Source organism: Chelon labrosus (assembly GCF_963514085.1).
Source record: "Chelon labrosus genome assembly, chromosome: 5".
Lineage (NCBI taxonomy): Eukaryota > Metazoa > Chordata > Actinopteri > Mugiliformes > Mugilidae > Chelon > Chelon labrosus.
The window spans coordinates 3162897-3180782 of NC_140341.1; the positions used below are offsets into that span (position 1 = coordinate 3162897).

General features: G+C 42.5%; 1 protein-coding gene across 1 annotated transcript; it reads left to right on the top strand.

Moving 5' to 3' along the window:
• The first annotated feature begins 6515 nt into the window (after nucleotides 1-6515).
• idh1 (isocitrate dehydrogenase (NADP(+)) 1) lies at nucleotides 6516-16761 on the top strand. The gene is made up of 9 exons (XM_084544579.1): nucleotides 6516-6778; nucleotides 7928-8057; nucleotides 10506-10797; nucleotides 11415-11517; nucleotides 12738-12915; nucleotides 13001-13152; nucleotides 13692-13832; nucleotides 13922-14084; nucleotides 16027-16761. The coding sequence occupies exons 2-9, from the start codon at nucleotides 7936-7938 to the stop codon at nucleotides 16118-16120; spliced, it is 1245 nt and encodes a 414-aa protein (XP_084400705.1). The 5' UTR covers nucleotides 6516-6778; nucleotides 7928-7935; the 3' UTR covers nucleotides 16121-16761.
• The last annotated feature ends 1125 nt before the right edge of the window (nucleotides 16762-17886 follow it).

Genomic DNA, 17886 nt, shown 5'->3' on the forward strand with positions numbered 1-17886 from the left:
CCTCTGCTCGCATCCCTTCTCTCCTCAGGACCACATGGACGCGTGTAGAAACACCGGAAAGACGCGCGTCCCAGAGCAAAGTAGGATCCCGCCATCTAGTGGTCACGGACGGTGTTTGCATTAAAAGGGAGAGCTAAGTTTTACACACACAGAAATATTTAGTTTATAAGACACAGCTCCAAACATAGAAATTAATAAATAGACACTTTTTAATCAGAGTATAGCATCCAGTCAGTTGTGGGACACTGATGTGGTCATGTCAGTAGCGGAGGGGCCTGTTAATCAGGTTCAGCTGCTTTAGTTTTAATGAAATTAACAACAGGTGTGTGAGAGGGGCGACAACGAGACGATGTCCCAAGACATGGATGGCATTTTTCAAGGGTCAGTGTCACTTACTGAAAGCATGAGGTCATACCTGGACCCTGCAGAGGCTGGACAGGAAGTCCAGCTCCTCCAGGATGGCACCGTCTCGACACCAACCATCTTATATAAGAAACACAGATGTGCACCAGTTAATAATACAACTGATAAACAGTATATGCACTAACGACAACAAGCCCCTTCAGGGTTTTGGGGGTTCCCTGGCATGTTTTTATGATTTTTCTTTCTTTAATTGTGTATTGTTAACGTACTTTCAGTGTTGTTGTTGTTGTGTTTTTATCATCATCTTCATCTTCTATACCTGCTTATTCCTGTTAAGGGTCACGGGGGTCTGCTGGAGCCTATCCCAGCTGTCATCAGGCGAGAGGCGGGGGTACACCCTGAATAGGTCTCCAGTCCATCACAGGGCTAACACAGAGAGACACTCACACCTACGGCCAATTTAGAATCACCAATGAACCTAACCAGCATGTCTTTGGACGGTGGGAGGAAGCTGGAGAACCTGGAGAGAACCCACGCAGACACAGGGAGAACATGCAAACTTCACACAGAAAGGCCCAGTCAGCCCATAGATTCGAACCCGGGACCTTCTGTCTCGCTGTGAGGCATCAGTGCTAACCACCTCGCCACCGTGCTCCCGTTTTTATTATATTTTATGTGCCAAATTGTTCCTCAGATGATGAAGGGCTAATCTGTAAGAGCGTGCACTGGATGTGGTGATAGCATTCTTCTGAATAATGCAGCCTGCACGGTGCACGGCGTTTGGAGGACGTCACACACTACGGGACAGTAGAGAGACGAGCGGGGAGACAGATATCGGTCAGCACCAACACGTTTGTGCACCAAATAAAAATGAAAATAAAAAACCATATAATAAACCAACTGTAGCTCAAATAAAAGCTTAAAGTGCTGCTTCACTATTCTCTGACCTCAGTCATTGATGCATTCAAAGCTAAAGTGTATTTCCATTTGTTCCATTTGTTTTTGCAGCAGCAGCAGATTCAATTTTTCCAAATGATAGCTGGAGTTTGATTTGTTTCATTTTAAATTAATAACAAAGAGATAAAATTGATGCAAAGTGACTTTATTAATTCTTATTATTAATTCTTGTATATAATATATATTACTTCTGTCTCCATTTCTTGTACATTTGTTCATATGCAAATTTTGTACATTTTTGCTTATACTATTTTATTTTGTGTGTTTTTTTATGTGCAACTGAGCTACTGTGACCAAGCAACTTCCCTTGTGGATGAATAAAGTCTAAGTCAAAATAATCTTCTTCTGAGATGAAGTGACACTGAGCATCCCTCTAGGATGTTTCTGATTTCACTAACTGAACCCGTTACCGTTGCCGGCGGCCTCCTCTACGCAATAAACCGGTTAGTATTTCCTTTTGTGAGCAGTAAACATGAAAAGCTGACTAATCTGTGCACACGGGGTCAGAGGTCAGCCTCCCAGCCCCCTGCAGGAACCAACAGATGCATTGAGCAACACTTTGCATTGTTCAGCCGTGTGTTTGCTTTAGTGGTTTTCAGCCTGAAGACAGAACAGCCGAACATGTTTCGTGTGCAGCGATGTCTACCATTCAGAGGTCAGTTTTCTGTAAATATTTACTCTCGGATTCATTCTGTGGCTTCAAGCAAAAAGTGGAATACCTAAAAACTGCAGCAGACGTAAAAGGTTGACTCACCAGGAGGGTTTTATGATGTAAAAGCAAAAAAAGAGAGAAATCATTTCTGAATGTTTGCACATTTAAATTGAAACCTAGCACTGCTGCTGACATAGAAAAGCTCCAAGTACGAGTCAACTCTGGCACAAACCCAAAGAGAACACGTCCAGATCACGTAAAGAACACCTTCTGCAGTGACACATCATTGTTTTGGTTAGATCTGGAACATTTTTGCACAACAAGAGTGGTGAAATATTAACGACCAAGCTGATAGACGCAGACTGAGCGCTGGAGTGAAAAGATAAGGTCAAGGATTAGTTCAGGTAGTGTGAAGCTTTATGCATTTAGTGGAATTTTATCAGCTGTATTCATTTATTTATTTTTACATAACGTGATGTGCAAAAGTTCTGATATGATTCATCTTTGATTCAACAAATTTAAAACGCAAAATCGTCTTTGTAGTCTGAAATACTAGTCAGAAAAAAAGCTTAAAGGACCTTTAAACTAAATAATGAAAATAAAGAAAGAAAAACCTTTCCACAAATGTATTATACATATATAAATTATTAATAAATAAATTGTGCCTTACTTGGAACATTTTAGATATTCCTTTTGGTTTAAGTTTATCCCCAAACAGGATCCTTTTTATTCCCTTTGGTTGAAACAAACTGTTTCCATCCTTGTTCAGACACAGATGGACTGAGAATCAAACGTTTGTGTCTCTGAATTTCTTCTCTGAACTGGTAAATGAATATTATACAGATTATAATAATCATTTTATTGTGTTAAATATCTAAGAACTCCACTAACATGGAAACAATTAATGCTTTTATTTTAAAGTTTTACACTTATAAACAAGCAGTCTAATTAAATTACAAAAATCTAGCGAAAAATAAAATAATACAAATTCCCTCATTTAATTTCCATGAAAATAACTAGAAAGTCATTGAAGGCGGCCATATTGGAAATGGCTGCCAAAAGTTACTGACTGCAGAGCAGGGGTAAATCCACCAGGGGGCAGAATGTTTACTATTATATTGTATACAACAGAGTTTTTCAGGTAAGTATTGATGATGTGGGCGGAGCAAACATTTGACATCACTGGGTTAGACTTTTTATCTTTCTATCCACCGTTTGCAGGACTCTATTTACTCCTGTAGTTACTAGCTGACACCCGAAACATGCTGCTGGGTATTTCTGCTCCGTCCCGTAATGAGGCTGCCCTGTCAAGCCTGCAGTCTGCACCCTTTTAATGGGCTCCTGCAGGACACTGGGCGGATGCACCTTGCACAGAGCAGGATAATCACCTTGAACTGACATTACTTATTTACTCACAAGAGACGATGCGTTTAGACGCCACCGTGCAGAGCAGGTTGGGTATTTCATCATATAAAACGTAAGTAGGAAGCTTCAAGTGAAGCATAGAGAAGCCTGATGAAGATAAGTGAGCCGAGCATGAAAGGAATGTGATGAGGAAGACTGTGATGTTAAAATTTAAACTATTTGTTCTTCATTTAAATGTAAGACAGTAAATAAAACAATCCAGACAACAGTCACTGACCTTTTACATGCATTAGTCCTGCACCTTGTTACTGAAGCTAACTGCTCTCTGCATAACTTTAAACCAGAGCAACAACAACAAAAAAAAAAAAAGATCATGATCTCTGCACAGGTACAAACACTCAGCCAACACTGTACAGGTCTGTTTGCAGAGAGGAGGAGGAGGAGGAGCAGTGTTTACTCACCCATTTGAAGCTTTTTGCATCTTTTAATATCCCTCCGGACTTTATCTGCAGCGGTGCACAGGTCCTCCATCTCAAACATCTTTTCTTTTTATTCCAGTCATTTTAAGCAGCTGCTTTTCATCCAGAAATCCACTCTGCATCCTGCCAGCTTCATAAGTTTGAACAAAACAGAACAGAAAATACACTGCCTGGCCAAAAAAAAACAAAAAAAAACAAGTCACCACCTGGATTTAACTAAGCAAATAGGTAGGAGCCTCCTATTGGATAATTACTACATGGGTAATTACCTTTCAGCTGGCAACAAGTTATTTAACACCAACTGATGCAATGAGTAGCTTCTCATTTCTTCAACAACCATGTCTAAAGACACATCCTGTGGTCGTGGAAAAGATGTTAGTCTGTTTGAGAAGGGTCAAATCATTGGCATGCATCAAGCAGAGAAAACATCTAAGGAGACTGAAGAAACTACTAAAACTGGGTTAAGAACTGTCCAACGCATTATTAAAAACTGGAAGGATAGTGGGGAACCATTGTCTTTGAGGAAGAAATGTGGTCAGAAACCAACAGTAGAACTCAGGGCTATGTTTAATAGTGAAAGTAAGAACATTTCCACATGTACAATGTGAAGGGAACTCAAGGGATTGGGACTGAACAACTGTGTAGCCTTAAGAAAACCACTAATCAGTGAGGCTAACTGGAAAAAAAGGCTTCAATCTGCTAGGGAGCATAAAGATTGGACTCTGGAGCAATGGAAGAAGGTCATGTGGTCTGATGAGTCCAGATTTACCCTGTTCCAGAGTGATGGCAGCATCAGGGTAAGAAGAGAGGCAGATGAAGTGATGCACCCATCATGCCTAGTGTCTACTGTACAAGCCTGTGGGGGCAGTGCTATGATCTGGGGTTGCTGCAGTTGCTCAGGTCTAGGTTCAGCAACATTATGTTGCCCAAAGAATGAGGTCAGCTGACTACCTGAATATACTGAATGACCAGGTTATTCCATCAATGGATCATATTCCAAGATGACAATGCCAGGATTCATGGGGCTCAGATTGTGAAAGAGTGGTTCAGGGAGCATGAGACATCATTGTCACACATGGATTGGCCACCACAGAGTCCAGACCTTAACCCCATTGAGAATCTTTGGGATGTGCTGGAGAAGGCTTTGTGCAGTGGTCAGACTCTCCCATCATCAATACAAGATCTTGGTGAAAAATGAATGCAACACTGGATGGAAATAAATCTGGTGACATTGGAGAAGATTATAGAAACAATGATACAGAGAATGTGTGCTGTAATCAAAGCTAAAGGAGGTCCAAGGAAATATTAGAGACCTTTTTTTTTTTTGGTGGCAGAGACACTGGATAATACTACAGCAGACCCTTGACAGATGCATGAGTTGAGGTTGCAGAGAATCTAGAAGATATTCAGTTTTACAGAAGAGATGAAAAACAGCAAATCCTCATTATGGAGATCATTTGGTGGAAGACAGGAGTGACTGGTCAACACATGAGCATCAGGCTGTTGCCGTGACGTGACCAGCAGGACCTGCAGCTGATCTGATTAGCACCGATGCATGAATAGCAATTAAAGTTTGCCACACCGCTGCAGGGGGAAGTCTCCTGTTGGCTCTGACGATCATGTGTTAGAAGCATAGAAAAGCTAATTGATCCAATAAGAGATATAAAAACAGGCTGATGTTATATCTTGACGCTGCACTTCTTCCGGTCTGTTTTAAAGTCGATGATAAAACAGCATCAGAAAGGTGGTGACTCAACTGGATGGTCGTGTTTTTGTGATGCCGCCAAACTGGATTTAATTCAAAGTGGAACACCACAGCTTTCATGAATACTGCAGGAGTGTTACATTAGAATGCATTCAGTGGTGTACCTAATGAACTGGCAGTTCAGGTTTAAGGTTTAAGGATTCTGCTCAGATGTGAAGCAGGCGACTTTAAAAACTCCTTAAGACGTAAAAAGAAGTGTGATTAAATGTTGATTAAAAAAATAAATAAAAATGATAATATCTCTGGTCAAACTTGTTGTGACTTATCTACACACACTGGCCACTTCATTAGGTACACTTCATGCCTGTTGAGTTGATGTAGAAACAGCATCAGAAAGGCAGTGATTGACCTGGACGGAGTGTGTGGTGCTGTTAGAGTGGATCAAATTAGAAGTGTTTTTATTATTTAGCCTTGCTCACTGACACTGGGGTTGACAGAATATTAGGAACACGCGTGGGATCAACGTAATACAAATCAATGGTGGACCACAACCTCCACAATGAAAACACAGTTATTTTAAAGCAAAGCTGAATACCAGAACCTTCATAAAGTAAAGATTTAGTTTTCACACGTGTACTTAATGAATAGTTTAAACCAGACATGATGAGTGCAAACCCCAAAAATACAAGATATTTAAAAAGCAGACAGGTTTTCAGGTCTTTCACTAATAAAAAAAGAAAATAAAAGAAGAAAGAAAATTTAGGAAACAGTAGAAATGAAACAGGAAATAGGAAGATGTCCGTTTACCTGTAGATCTAAAATAGTATTTTTATATTTTTATATTTTTCCCACACCACCCTAACAAAATAAAAATAAAATTCTATAAAATATATTACTTTATTTTATAACAGAACCGTGTGTGAGTGTAAACCATAGACTGCATAAATATTTTATCTTTAATTTATATTTTTATTCAGTCTATGGCGTGAACATTACGCTGCATGAAATCAAACTTACCACTCGGACCAATCAGCGAGCTTTATTTCTAGATCCCGCCCACCCTCTCTCTCTCTCTCGCTGTGTGGGCTTCTCTGATTGGCTGTAGTCGTTTCCGCTCCTCTCTGATTGGCCCTAAGAGTCCTGGAGGAGGAAGCCGGCTCCTGTAGCTCTCCCTGACCCGCTGTCAGCTCCGACGAGACATCATTCCGCTTCCTCATCTCGTCGCTGACTGTGTCTCGGAACTTCATCCTCTAAAAGGTAGGCGTCTGAAACCGGTTATTAAATCGTACTTACTTGGAGACGAAAAAATAAATAAATAAATAAAAATGGCGACGTTCATTGAGTGAACTGAGCTGTAATCACGTCTAAATGTGTTGCTACAGATGTTAGCCGCAGTCTAACTGGAAAAAAAACGTCAGTTGCAACTGAAATAATTACAATAAATAATATTTAATTATGATTTTAATCTACCGACTCATTTACACGTTCATATATAGTGGTTTGTAGTCAAAGTGTGCAGACATTCAGGTTGTTGTGTAGCCCCAAGGAGCTACTTCCTGGTTCCCTGTTTTGTTATTGATGGATCAGGATATTTACTGGATATATAAATTGCATGTTATATTGCTTTGCATTCCTCGTATGCACCGGTCGCCCTTTCTCCCCCAGCAGCAGCAGTCTCCTCCCCATCATGCCATGATCAGCCTCTTTCTTGCAGACTTACGTAACTTCAGGAACACCCTGCCTTGTTTCATATGAGGTGGCAGAAATCTGCAAGTTGTGCAAGATCTGCAAACCTGACATTTATGTTTCAGGGGAAAGAAAATAAGAAAAACAAGCAGCATTAAAGTGTTTTATAATCTGAGGATAACCATATGTTGCAGGCTTTGGTCGTTAGGCACTTTTAAGAGGATTATTATGGAGGTGGTCAGGTGGAGGAAATGAAGCGTTGAGTCACAGTTTTCAGGCACTGCTTTCTGTTTATGAATTAAATTATCTTTCATCATTTGAAATACGGCTTACAACTAAAACTTTTCAAATTTATTGTTGGATTTGGTTTCGAGTATTCCAAGTTTTTCAATCTCTTAACGCAACACGTTCATGAAACTCAAACGCTAAAGTTTTTTAAGCTCTGCATGATTAGGTTGTGAATTTCAAGAGTTTGTGAAACTCTAAAATTTGTGAGTTTCCTAAACCTGCACAAAAAATATGTAAAAGTAAACTCTAAAGCTTGTGAATCACTGCACGACAAGCTGGTGAAACGCTGCTGCAGGTTTATGTCTATAAAACATTTACTTTTGTCGAGCAAGAATAAAAGAAAGGTGCTTAGTTTTAAAACCAGTAGAGATGCAGATCTAAACCTCTTCGACTTGTGTCTTTCTCGTTCTCGTCCTCTGCGTCTTCCTCCAGGCTCTAAGATGTCTCCAAAGATCAAGGCCGGCTCCGTTGTGGAGATGCAGGGGGACGAGATGACTCGGGTCATCTGGGAGCTCATCAAGGAGAAGCTCATCTTCCCGTACCTGGAGCTCGACCTGCACAGGTGAGAACAGTATCACACGGCGCATAATGGCGGCACAATTAGCGTAAGGCAACAAGGGGTGTTTGCACTCAGCGTTTGGGTGAAACCGAATTAAATAAAAATGATTGAGTGACAGTTTCTGCAGCCCGGGTATTTCCAGTTCGACTGGATTATTTTAAAAGTTCTCTACCTGTGACATTATCTGATTGTGGTGGTTTGGTTTGTCAAGAACACAAACAAAGAGTCTCCTCCACAGGTGTCGCTATCTCACCTTGCATATATAGATTTTCACCAGATTAAATGACCGATCTCTGCTGCATGGAAATGTCTTTTCAGGCATTATTAAACCTAATTAAGGCTTATTACACTATTGATCCAACTAAAACATGACGATTTGACAAATACGGCTTTGATTAAGCTCATGATCACTAAACATTTGATAGAATATTCCCCTAAATAACCGTTTGAGTCAGTTTTTGTTCCATCTGAATACTGAATATGAGTCAGATCTATTTGTTTATTTCTTCATTTGACCTTCCTCTTCTCCATGACATGAACTTTGCTCAGTATTTGCAAGACCTTTTATGCAAAGCTCAGGTTTCATCTTTAATTCTGATTCATGTGTCTTACAATATTATGGATCTGTTGGATTAACGGATTGTCACAGATCAGATGAGTGGAGAGAGATTTTTAGCTTTTAGGAAAGTTTCAACTGGCACATAAGTGGTGAAGTATGTGTGCATTTCTCGACTCGAAGCGGGTGCAGAGTTTCTGGAGAGTAAATAAATGATCCAGCTAAACATTCCTGGTAAACCTGTTTCCTTACGTCTGCCTCCCTCCTCAGTCATTTCTATCAGTTGGTCGTCCGTTGTTGAGCTGCACATTGTTGTGCCTGGTGTTGTCGGCTTCTCGGGGGATGGGTTGCGAGAAACTGGGTAAAAGGTCAGGGCTGCTTTTAAACAAAGCCCAACGCCGATCAAGAAAGCTAATAGGCCAACGCTGGGTGGGAGTGATAAGCACAGCGGAGCTTGTTTTCAGGTGAACTATGCGTCGTCCTTTCACCTGTTTGTCGAAGCGGCAAAGTTCCCGGAGTTCCAGGTAGCGCAGCAACGTCTTGGAAGAAGGCCAGCTGTTAGTGCACAACGGATTCCTTGTTTCCTTTGTCTTCGTCCTAATCTCCTCCTCACCATCAGTTTGACCTGAAGCAGGAACAGAGTGAACTCAGAGAGCTGCAGCTCCACGGCCCCGGCAGGAGTTTGATCTGAGCCTCACATTCTCCTTTAACTATTCATTAATTTCAGTTCATGTCCTTTAATGTCACGTCCTGACACACTGATTATGTTTCACACCACAGCCACGGTGCACGTCAGCCTTCCACCCAGCTGAAAACCCCCGACATACGCTTGCTTTCAGAGCTCGGTCGGTGCGCGCTCCGGGCCTGCTGTTAAATGGCGTGCACCGTGGCGTGAATAATCGCCGCTTTGCTTGCAACAGAGTGCTTTTTATTTATCGTGTCTCGTGCCTCTGCTGCTCAGATGATATAAATGGTGTCTGTGTCTGATTGGTGCTCATTCTCATAAATGTAAAACCAATCTAGATCTAAATGTACTCAAGGTTGTTTATTACCAAGGAGATAGCTTTCATACTTTTCAGCACGCTCTTAGCAAGGAGAACGTAATCAAACACGTGAAACAGAAATATTATGCTTCTGCATTTGCAGACAACACAGAAAATGAATCATTTGCACAAATCTGTGAGTTGCAGAAGTATCGGTACCCTTGTTTTTGGTATTTGGTGTCAATAACATCAACTAAATGTTTCTGGTAACTGCTGATCAGTCGTCTACAGCGACTTGGAGGAATTTTAGCCCATTCCTTAGAATCTGCTTAGAAGTTCCCCTGGGTTCCTCTTTGGGACCTCTCAGACTATTATGAAGTGATCTTTTGTGACCTTTTCCAGCCTGATGAGCAACAACAACTCTTTCTCTGAGCTCCTCAGAAAGCTCCTTTGTCCACAAACATGTGTTGTGAAGATCAGACTGAGACAAATCTCTTATTTATTTATTTAAACTAAACCAGGAACTCAACCACTCATTGCACTCATTACAGTCTCATTACATTGATGGAAACACTTCTGAACACTCTGATTTAATCCTAGAGGTGGACCTCTCTGATATGTAATATTGGCTCATTTCCTTGAATAAACAAATGCACAAGTGTAATATTTTGTCTACATTTGTTTGATTGGGTTCTCTTTGTCTACTTTCAGGACTTTTCAGTCATGTTTGTGCAGAAATATAGAAAATTCTGAAGTGTACAAAAACCTTTAACCTGTATTTAGGCAGAAAACAGGTGTGAGATGTGTTTGAATCGCCCAAAGTTTAGTTTGACAGAAACACATTACCAGTTTTAGTCCAGATACATACCTCGTATTTGCTTCTTCTGATTGAATTCCGTCTTCTCCGCTCAGCTACGACCTCGGCATGGAGAACCGAGACGCAACAGACGACCGGGTGACGGTTGAGGCGGCGGAGGCGGTCCGGCGTTACAACGTGGGCGTCAAGTGCGCCACCATCACGCCGGACGAGAACCGCGTGGAGGAGTTCAAGCTCAAGCAGATGTGGCGCTCGCCCAACGGGACCATCCGTAACATCCTGGGGGGCACCGTGTTCAGGGAGGCCATCATCTGCAAGAACATCCCCCGCCTGGTGACCGGCTGGGTCAAGCCCATCATCATCGGCAGGCACGCGCACGGAGATCAGGTAACCTGGGAACAGATGGAACTTTAATTTGCTGCTGTGACGGTACAAATGTTTACGGCTAAAAACAAAGAATACAGTTTAATTTATATTAGCATTATCTTTACATATAAGGGTAAAATAAAAACAGTGTGTATTTCTTAGGTTCAGAGTTTGTTAAATCCATTATTATCTGGCAGAGAAAGAACCATGAGAGGTATCATTTTCCAGAAAACCCCTCCTACATGTTGACCACTCATTGAGTTATTGGTCGTATCAGCCCTTGTGTGGTTGTCAGGACGGACTCCGTCAATAATTATGTTTCGTCAGCCGTCCTTTGGACCACGGTGAACGGCCTGAACGAGCAGCAGCAGCAGCAGCAGCAGCGTCACTAAACTAAATCGCAGTGTAACTTGTGGATCTGTGCCAAAGTCAACAGTTCTCCCTTCACAGCAGAGAAATGTCCGGGGACGTCTGATTACATAACGTCCCATTGGCTAATCTAGCCGAGGTGTTTTGTGACCATCTTGAACTTTGATCCGACACCGTTTTATCGGACCCTTTTGAAAGCGGCAGTGGTTTATTGGGTTCAAACGTCCTTGTTGCTTGTTAGTGTTAACCCATTTTCTTCCTCTCCACAGTACAAAGCCACAGACTTCGTCGTGCCCGGGCCTGGGAAAGTAGAGATGACCTACACTCCTACAACGGGAGAGCCGGTCAAATTTGTTGTACACGAGTTTGAGGGTAAGAGGCTCGTTGTTCAGATCAGGTGTCAAATGTTTAATTTTCCACACACAGCATACAGCAATCAGCCACAACATTAAAACCACTGACAGGAGAAGTGAATAACATTTAAACCATCTTGTGACAGTTCAATGTTCTGCTGGGAAACTTCTGGACCTGGCATTCATTGGTGTGGATGTTACTTAGACATGTAGCACCCACCTAGACCAGACCAGGCACCCCCACCCCCACCCCATAGCAATGACACTCCTTGGACTTGTTAGTTGCTCCTTTAGGAACAACTAAAAAAAAAATATGAAGAACAGCACAAGGTGTTGACCTGGCCTCCAAATTCACTAGATCCCAAACTGATCAAGTATCTGTGGGATGATCCACAGAAGAACCTCCCCTCAAAGACCCCCCACTAACAACAGGACACCCTCAGAAGGCCCATGTCCATTCTCTGAGGATTCACCACAAGGGAGACCTGCACAATATTAGGAAGGTGGTCATAATGTTATGCCTGATGGGTGTATATCCCTTCGTTGTCCCACATTCATCAAAACAGACGACAGGTCACCACAGCTCACTAGACATATCAGCACCAAATGAAAAGGTCTCTCAGGACAAAGATTTCAAATAGGGACATCCCAATTCAGGCATTTTTAAAACAATTGGATCAGTTTCTGGTTTCAGCTAAGCCTGATCTTTTGTAGTTAAGTCTGCCATCAATAGAAAAGGGTTAGGGAGTTTATGGCAGCGTTGGATGACCAGAACATTTCTGGAGTAGAGAACACAAGGTACCAGCTACCCTCTCCTCACTACATTAACTTTGACTGAAAGATTTATTGGACTGACTCCAGTCCACTCTAGGAGAAGACAAGGAAAGTATTAGATTGTGGGGTGAAAAAAAAACTTGATTGGACATATCAAATTTCACGGCTGTGTAATAGTCTTAGTCAATATAACTAAGCTTGACTGAGGCCATAGAAAAGCTCTTAAACAAACACACTTTCGTCATTGTGTTCATGTTGTAATGGTCAAATAACAGGTGGCTTACCTCTGCCTTTCACCTCTGTTCACCTGATCTGGTTTTATCAGTGTAAACAGAACAGATTGAACTAAAAGAGATTTCAGACGGTTCAGTGAAAGATTTCTCACATTTGTCACGCTGCACTGATTTAACTGCTGTACAGTCCATGTGAATGTACTCATGTATTTCTGTTGGTGTGTCTGTCCAGGCACAGGAGGTGTAGCTTTGGGAATGTACAACACTGACAAGTCCATCAGGGACTTTGCCCACAGCTCCTTCCAGATGGGTCTGTCCAAAGGCTGGCCTCTCTACCTCAGCACCAAGAACACCATCCTGAAGAAGTACGATGGCCGCTTCAAGGACATCTTCCAGGAGATCTACGAGAAGTAAGGACTACTCACACGTGCTCTTGTACTGGACACGCTGTGGACCAGAACCTAAATGTGTTGTCCACATTGTTGTGTGTCTCAGGGAGTATCGCGCTAAGTTTGAGGCCAAAAAAATCTGGTACGAGCACCGTCTGATTGACGACATGGTGGCCCAGGCCATGAAATCTGACGGAGGCTTCATCTGGGCCTGCAAGAACTACGATGGAGATGTACAGTCTGACTCTGTAGCACAAGGTGGGTTTTTCTAATGATATTAAGATACAACAGACTTTGTACGCCTACAAACTGGTTATGCTCCAGCAAATACTAAAATACAACTAAAGTAGTACTGCAAAGACATCCGCTAACGCTAGCAGAGGAACGGTCCAAATCCTCTGGACAGCAGTCAGTTAACAACTTCACCAAACATCCTGTGGTAACAGAGAGAAGGAGGCTGCACATCAACTATTTGATAAAGTTATTAGACCTTCAGCTGCTACACTATCCCATCTAACAACAGTACTATTAAATGCTACTGATGGTGCTGAGGTGCTGCATGTTTTTATACAGGCTATACATATCTGAGCTGTCTGTTCTCAGCATGTATTCAGGTCAAGAATATAGATTTTATTACTTTCTACTGGGTTTTTATTAGTGACGTCATCAGAGATTAATCTGAACTTGTGTAACCTCTAGCATGCAGAGCTTTCTGCATCACTATTAAAATACTGTATTATAATAAAGCAGGTTGCAGATTTTGCATCTAATTTTACATCTTTTGTGACTCTGTTCAGGCTATGGCTCTCTGGGTATGATGACCAGCGTCCTGATTTGTCCCGACGGACGCACGGTGGAGTCCGAGGCGGCCCACGGCACCGTGACCCGCCACTACAGGCAACACCAGCAGGGGAAAGAAACCTCCACCAATCCCATCGGTAGGAAGATTGTCTAGGAACACGCCAAGCGTTCTGTGTAATGGAATAGTTCATAATGTTACTCACCGCCATGCATCCGCTTGCTGCAGCCTCCATCTTTGCATGGTCGCGGGGTCTCCTCCACCGGGCCAAGCTGGACAACAACGCAGAGCTGCGAGTCTTCTCCGAGGCGCTGGAGGCCGTTTGCATCGAGACCATCGAGGCTGGTTTCATGACCAAGGATCTGGCTATCTGCATCAAAGGCCTCTCAAAGTTAGTCACACGTGTTGTAAACTCTGCACATTTATTACATGCCCAAAGGAAAACATGAATCTTATATTTAACAATCTGCTTGATCTGAACTACTGATGTAAATACTGTTCATTTAAAAACTGAGGTGCTGTGGTTTCAGCTCATGTTGTGACTGATGTTGCTTCGTACCTCATAAACACTCTCTGACCAGGCGCCCTAGGACACAGGATACTCCACAGTCTAACCCCCTCTTTAATGTTTTCCCTTATCTCTGCACAGACTGTGATTCAAGACAAAACAATCTTTGACAGACACAGGCTGCAGAGAGCTCTGTTAATAGCTGACAACTAATTTATTCTAGTATTAATCCTCCACCATAAGCAAACATTCACCTGTTTACAGAGCCACACTTCAACCTCACTGTTTGTAGACTTAACCATAAATCCTCCATAATAACCGATGAGACAAACAAGTCTACAAGGACACGGAGCAGCTGATGTTATTGTCATGTCCCTCTATGCTAACGTCAGCTACACTTGCTGCCAAAAGTATTCGCTCATCTGCCTTTACACGTTGAGGTCAGGACTCTGTGCAGGCCAGTCAAGTTCTTCCTCACCAAACTCTCTCCTCCATGTCTTTATGGACCTTGTCATGTTGGAACAGGAAGGGGCCATCTCCAAACTGTTCCCACCAAGTTGGGAGCATGGAATTGTCCAGAATCTCTTGGTCTGCTGAAGCATTCAGAGTTCCTTTCACTGGAACTAAGGGGCCAAGCCCAGCTCCTGAAGAACACCCCCACACCATAACTCCCCCTCCACCAAACTTCACATTTGACTCAATGCAGTCAGATAAGTACCGTTGGATTCGATTGCCAGATGGAGAAGCGTGATTCATCCCTCCAGAGAACACGTCTCCACTGCTCTAGAGTCCAGTGGTGGCTGCTTTACACCACTGCATCCAACGCTTTGCATTGCACTTGGTGATGTATGGCTTGGATGCAGCTGCTCTGCCATGGAAACCCATTCCATGAAGCTCTCTACTGTTCTGGAGCTGATCTGAAGGAAACATGAAGTTTGGAGGTCTGTAGAGATTGACTCTGCAGAAAGTTGGTGACCTCTGAGAACTATGAACCTCAGCCTCCTCTGACCCTGCTCTGTCATTTTACGTGGCCTGACAGTTGACTGTGGAATATTTAGTAGTGAGAAAAGTTAACGACTGGACTTGTTGCACAGGTGTCATCCTATCACAGTACCACGCTAGAATTCACTGAGCTCCTGAGAGCGACCCATTCTTTCACATATGTTTGTAGAAGCAGTCTGAATGAGTAGGTGCTGGATTTATACACCTGTGGACATGGAAGTGATTGGAACACCTGAATTCAGCTAGACTTTTGGCGATATAGTGTAGCATGTACTGTACTGTAGACAGATGTTAAAGCTGAGAGTTAAAATCTCACCTCCACTGAAATCCTGCTGAAAAATAGACACCCCGAGTCTACTGAGTCGGCCCAAACATTTCCACTTTCAAGCATTTCAAAGTCTGCAGAGTTCTTCTTCTTCTTCTTCTTCTTCTTCTTCTTCTGCTTCTGCTTCTGCTTCTTGTTTTATTTGCTCATTGATGGAGCAGCTTGCAGGTGCATTACTGCCACCTACTGGACTGGACATGGAACAACAGGAACATCAAGTTTTAGTTTTGTTCACATTGTTTACGGGAGGTGGTGCGTTCAATGCTCCATGATCTGCCACAATAGTCTCAATAATATCCTGTAGTGTGTGCACGTTTGAGATTAGACAGAAGGAGCATCTGTGAACTTTCTCCTAAAGTGTGTAATGATGCTGATTTCAAATAGGATGGGGTTTTAAAACTCAGATAGTGACGAGTTGTTTTCCTTTCTGAGAAGCTAATAATAATAACTATAATAGTGTGCCAGCTGTTTCCTGATCCTCTCTCCTCCTGTTTGCAGTGTGACCCGTGCCGACTACTTGAACACCTTCGAGTTTCTGGACAAGCTGGCTGAGAACCTGAAGACTAAGCTGGCGAGCCAACCCAAGCTGTGATGTGACCTCTGAGCCGCCACCAGCCGTTAAACACAAGACACACATGCATTCAAACACACCTGTACAGTTACTGGAGTGTCTGCTCAGGACTCCAGGGCTTTGGACTAAAACCAGGGTCTTTTTCTCTCTCTCGATCATGGAGGGGGCCTTGCCCGGAAGAAAGGGAGGCTTCTAAATCACTAGTAACATTAACAGGACTCTGTGCCCTCGTTTACTGTAATTGCACTAAATCCCCTAAATACACTGTCAGTATTTGTTGTGTGTGGGGGGGGAGGGGGCAGAATATTTCTGAGGGAGCCTCCAGACTGTCACTGCCTTATTTGTTTTGTGTCAAAGTCATCGATTGATTCAGATCATGGTGTTCTCTGAGGTAACCTCTGAGCTCTGCAGCAGAGTCGCCGTTCATTCCATGAGACACTAAACACACCACCTGCAAACCAACAGCATTAAAATACTTGTAGAGGGTTTTTTTTCTACTGGTTTGAACTCGTCACAGTTAAAGAGCTGTATTTATTCATCCTGCCTTTATATGTGTGTTTTAACTTCATTAACACCCAGAGTAACAGATCATGTGTCATCTGTTAGTTTGTATTCAACATCATGCCTGTCCATTCCTTCTAATAAAAGAGTTTTTGACTGATTGACTGATTTCTGTTTTTAGTTATTATTATTACAGCACACATTCTCTGTGGCATTGTTTCTATAATCTTCTCCAATGTCACCAGATTTATTTCCATCCAGTGTTGCATTAATCTTTCACCAAGATCTTGTATTGATGATGGGAGAGTCTGACCACTGCTCAAAGCCTTCTCCAGCACATCTCAAAGATTCTCAATGGGGTTAAGGTCTGGACTCTGTGGTGGCCAATCCATGTGTGAAAATGATGTCTCATGCTCCCTGAACCACTCTTTCACAATCTGAGCCCCATGAATCCTGGCATTGACATCTTGGAATATGATCCATTGATGGAATAACCTGGTCATTCAGTATATCCAGGTAGTCAGCTGACCTCATTCTTTGGACACATAATGTTGCTGAACCTAGACCTGAGCAACTGCAGCAACCCCAGATCATAGCACTGCCCCCACAGGCTTGTACAGTAGACACTAGGCGTGATGGGTGCATCACTTCATCTGCCTCTCTTCTTACCCTGATGCCCCCATCACTCTGGAACAGAGTAAATCTGGACTCATCAGACCACATGACCTTCTTCCATTGCTCCAGAGTCCAATCTTTATGCTCTCTAGCAAACTGAAGCCTTTTTTTCCAGTTAGCCTCACTGATTAGTGGTTTTCTTAAGGCTACACAGCTGTTCAGTCCCAATCCCTTGAGTTCCCTTCACATTGTACGTGTGGAAATGTTCTTACTTTCATTATTAAACATAGCCCTGAGTTCTACTGTTGGTTTCTGACCACATTTCTTCCTCTAAGACGATGGTTCTCCACTATCCTTCCAGTTTCTAATAATGCGCTGGACAGTTCTTAACCCAGTTTTAGTAGTTTCTTCAATCTCCTTAGATGTTTTCTCTGCTTGATGCATGCCAATGATTTGACCCTTCTCAAACAGACTAACATCTTTTCCACGACCACAGGATGTGTCTTTAGACATGGTTGTTGAAGAAATGAGAAGCTACTCATTGCATCAGTTGGGGTTAAATAACTTGTTGTCAGCTGAAAGATAATCACCCATGCAGTAATTATCCAATAGGAGGCTCCTACCTTTTTGATTAGTTAAGACTTTTTTTTTTTTTTTGGCCAGGAGGTGTA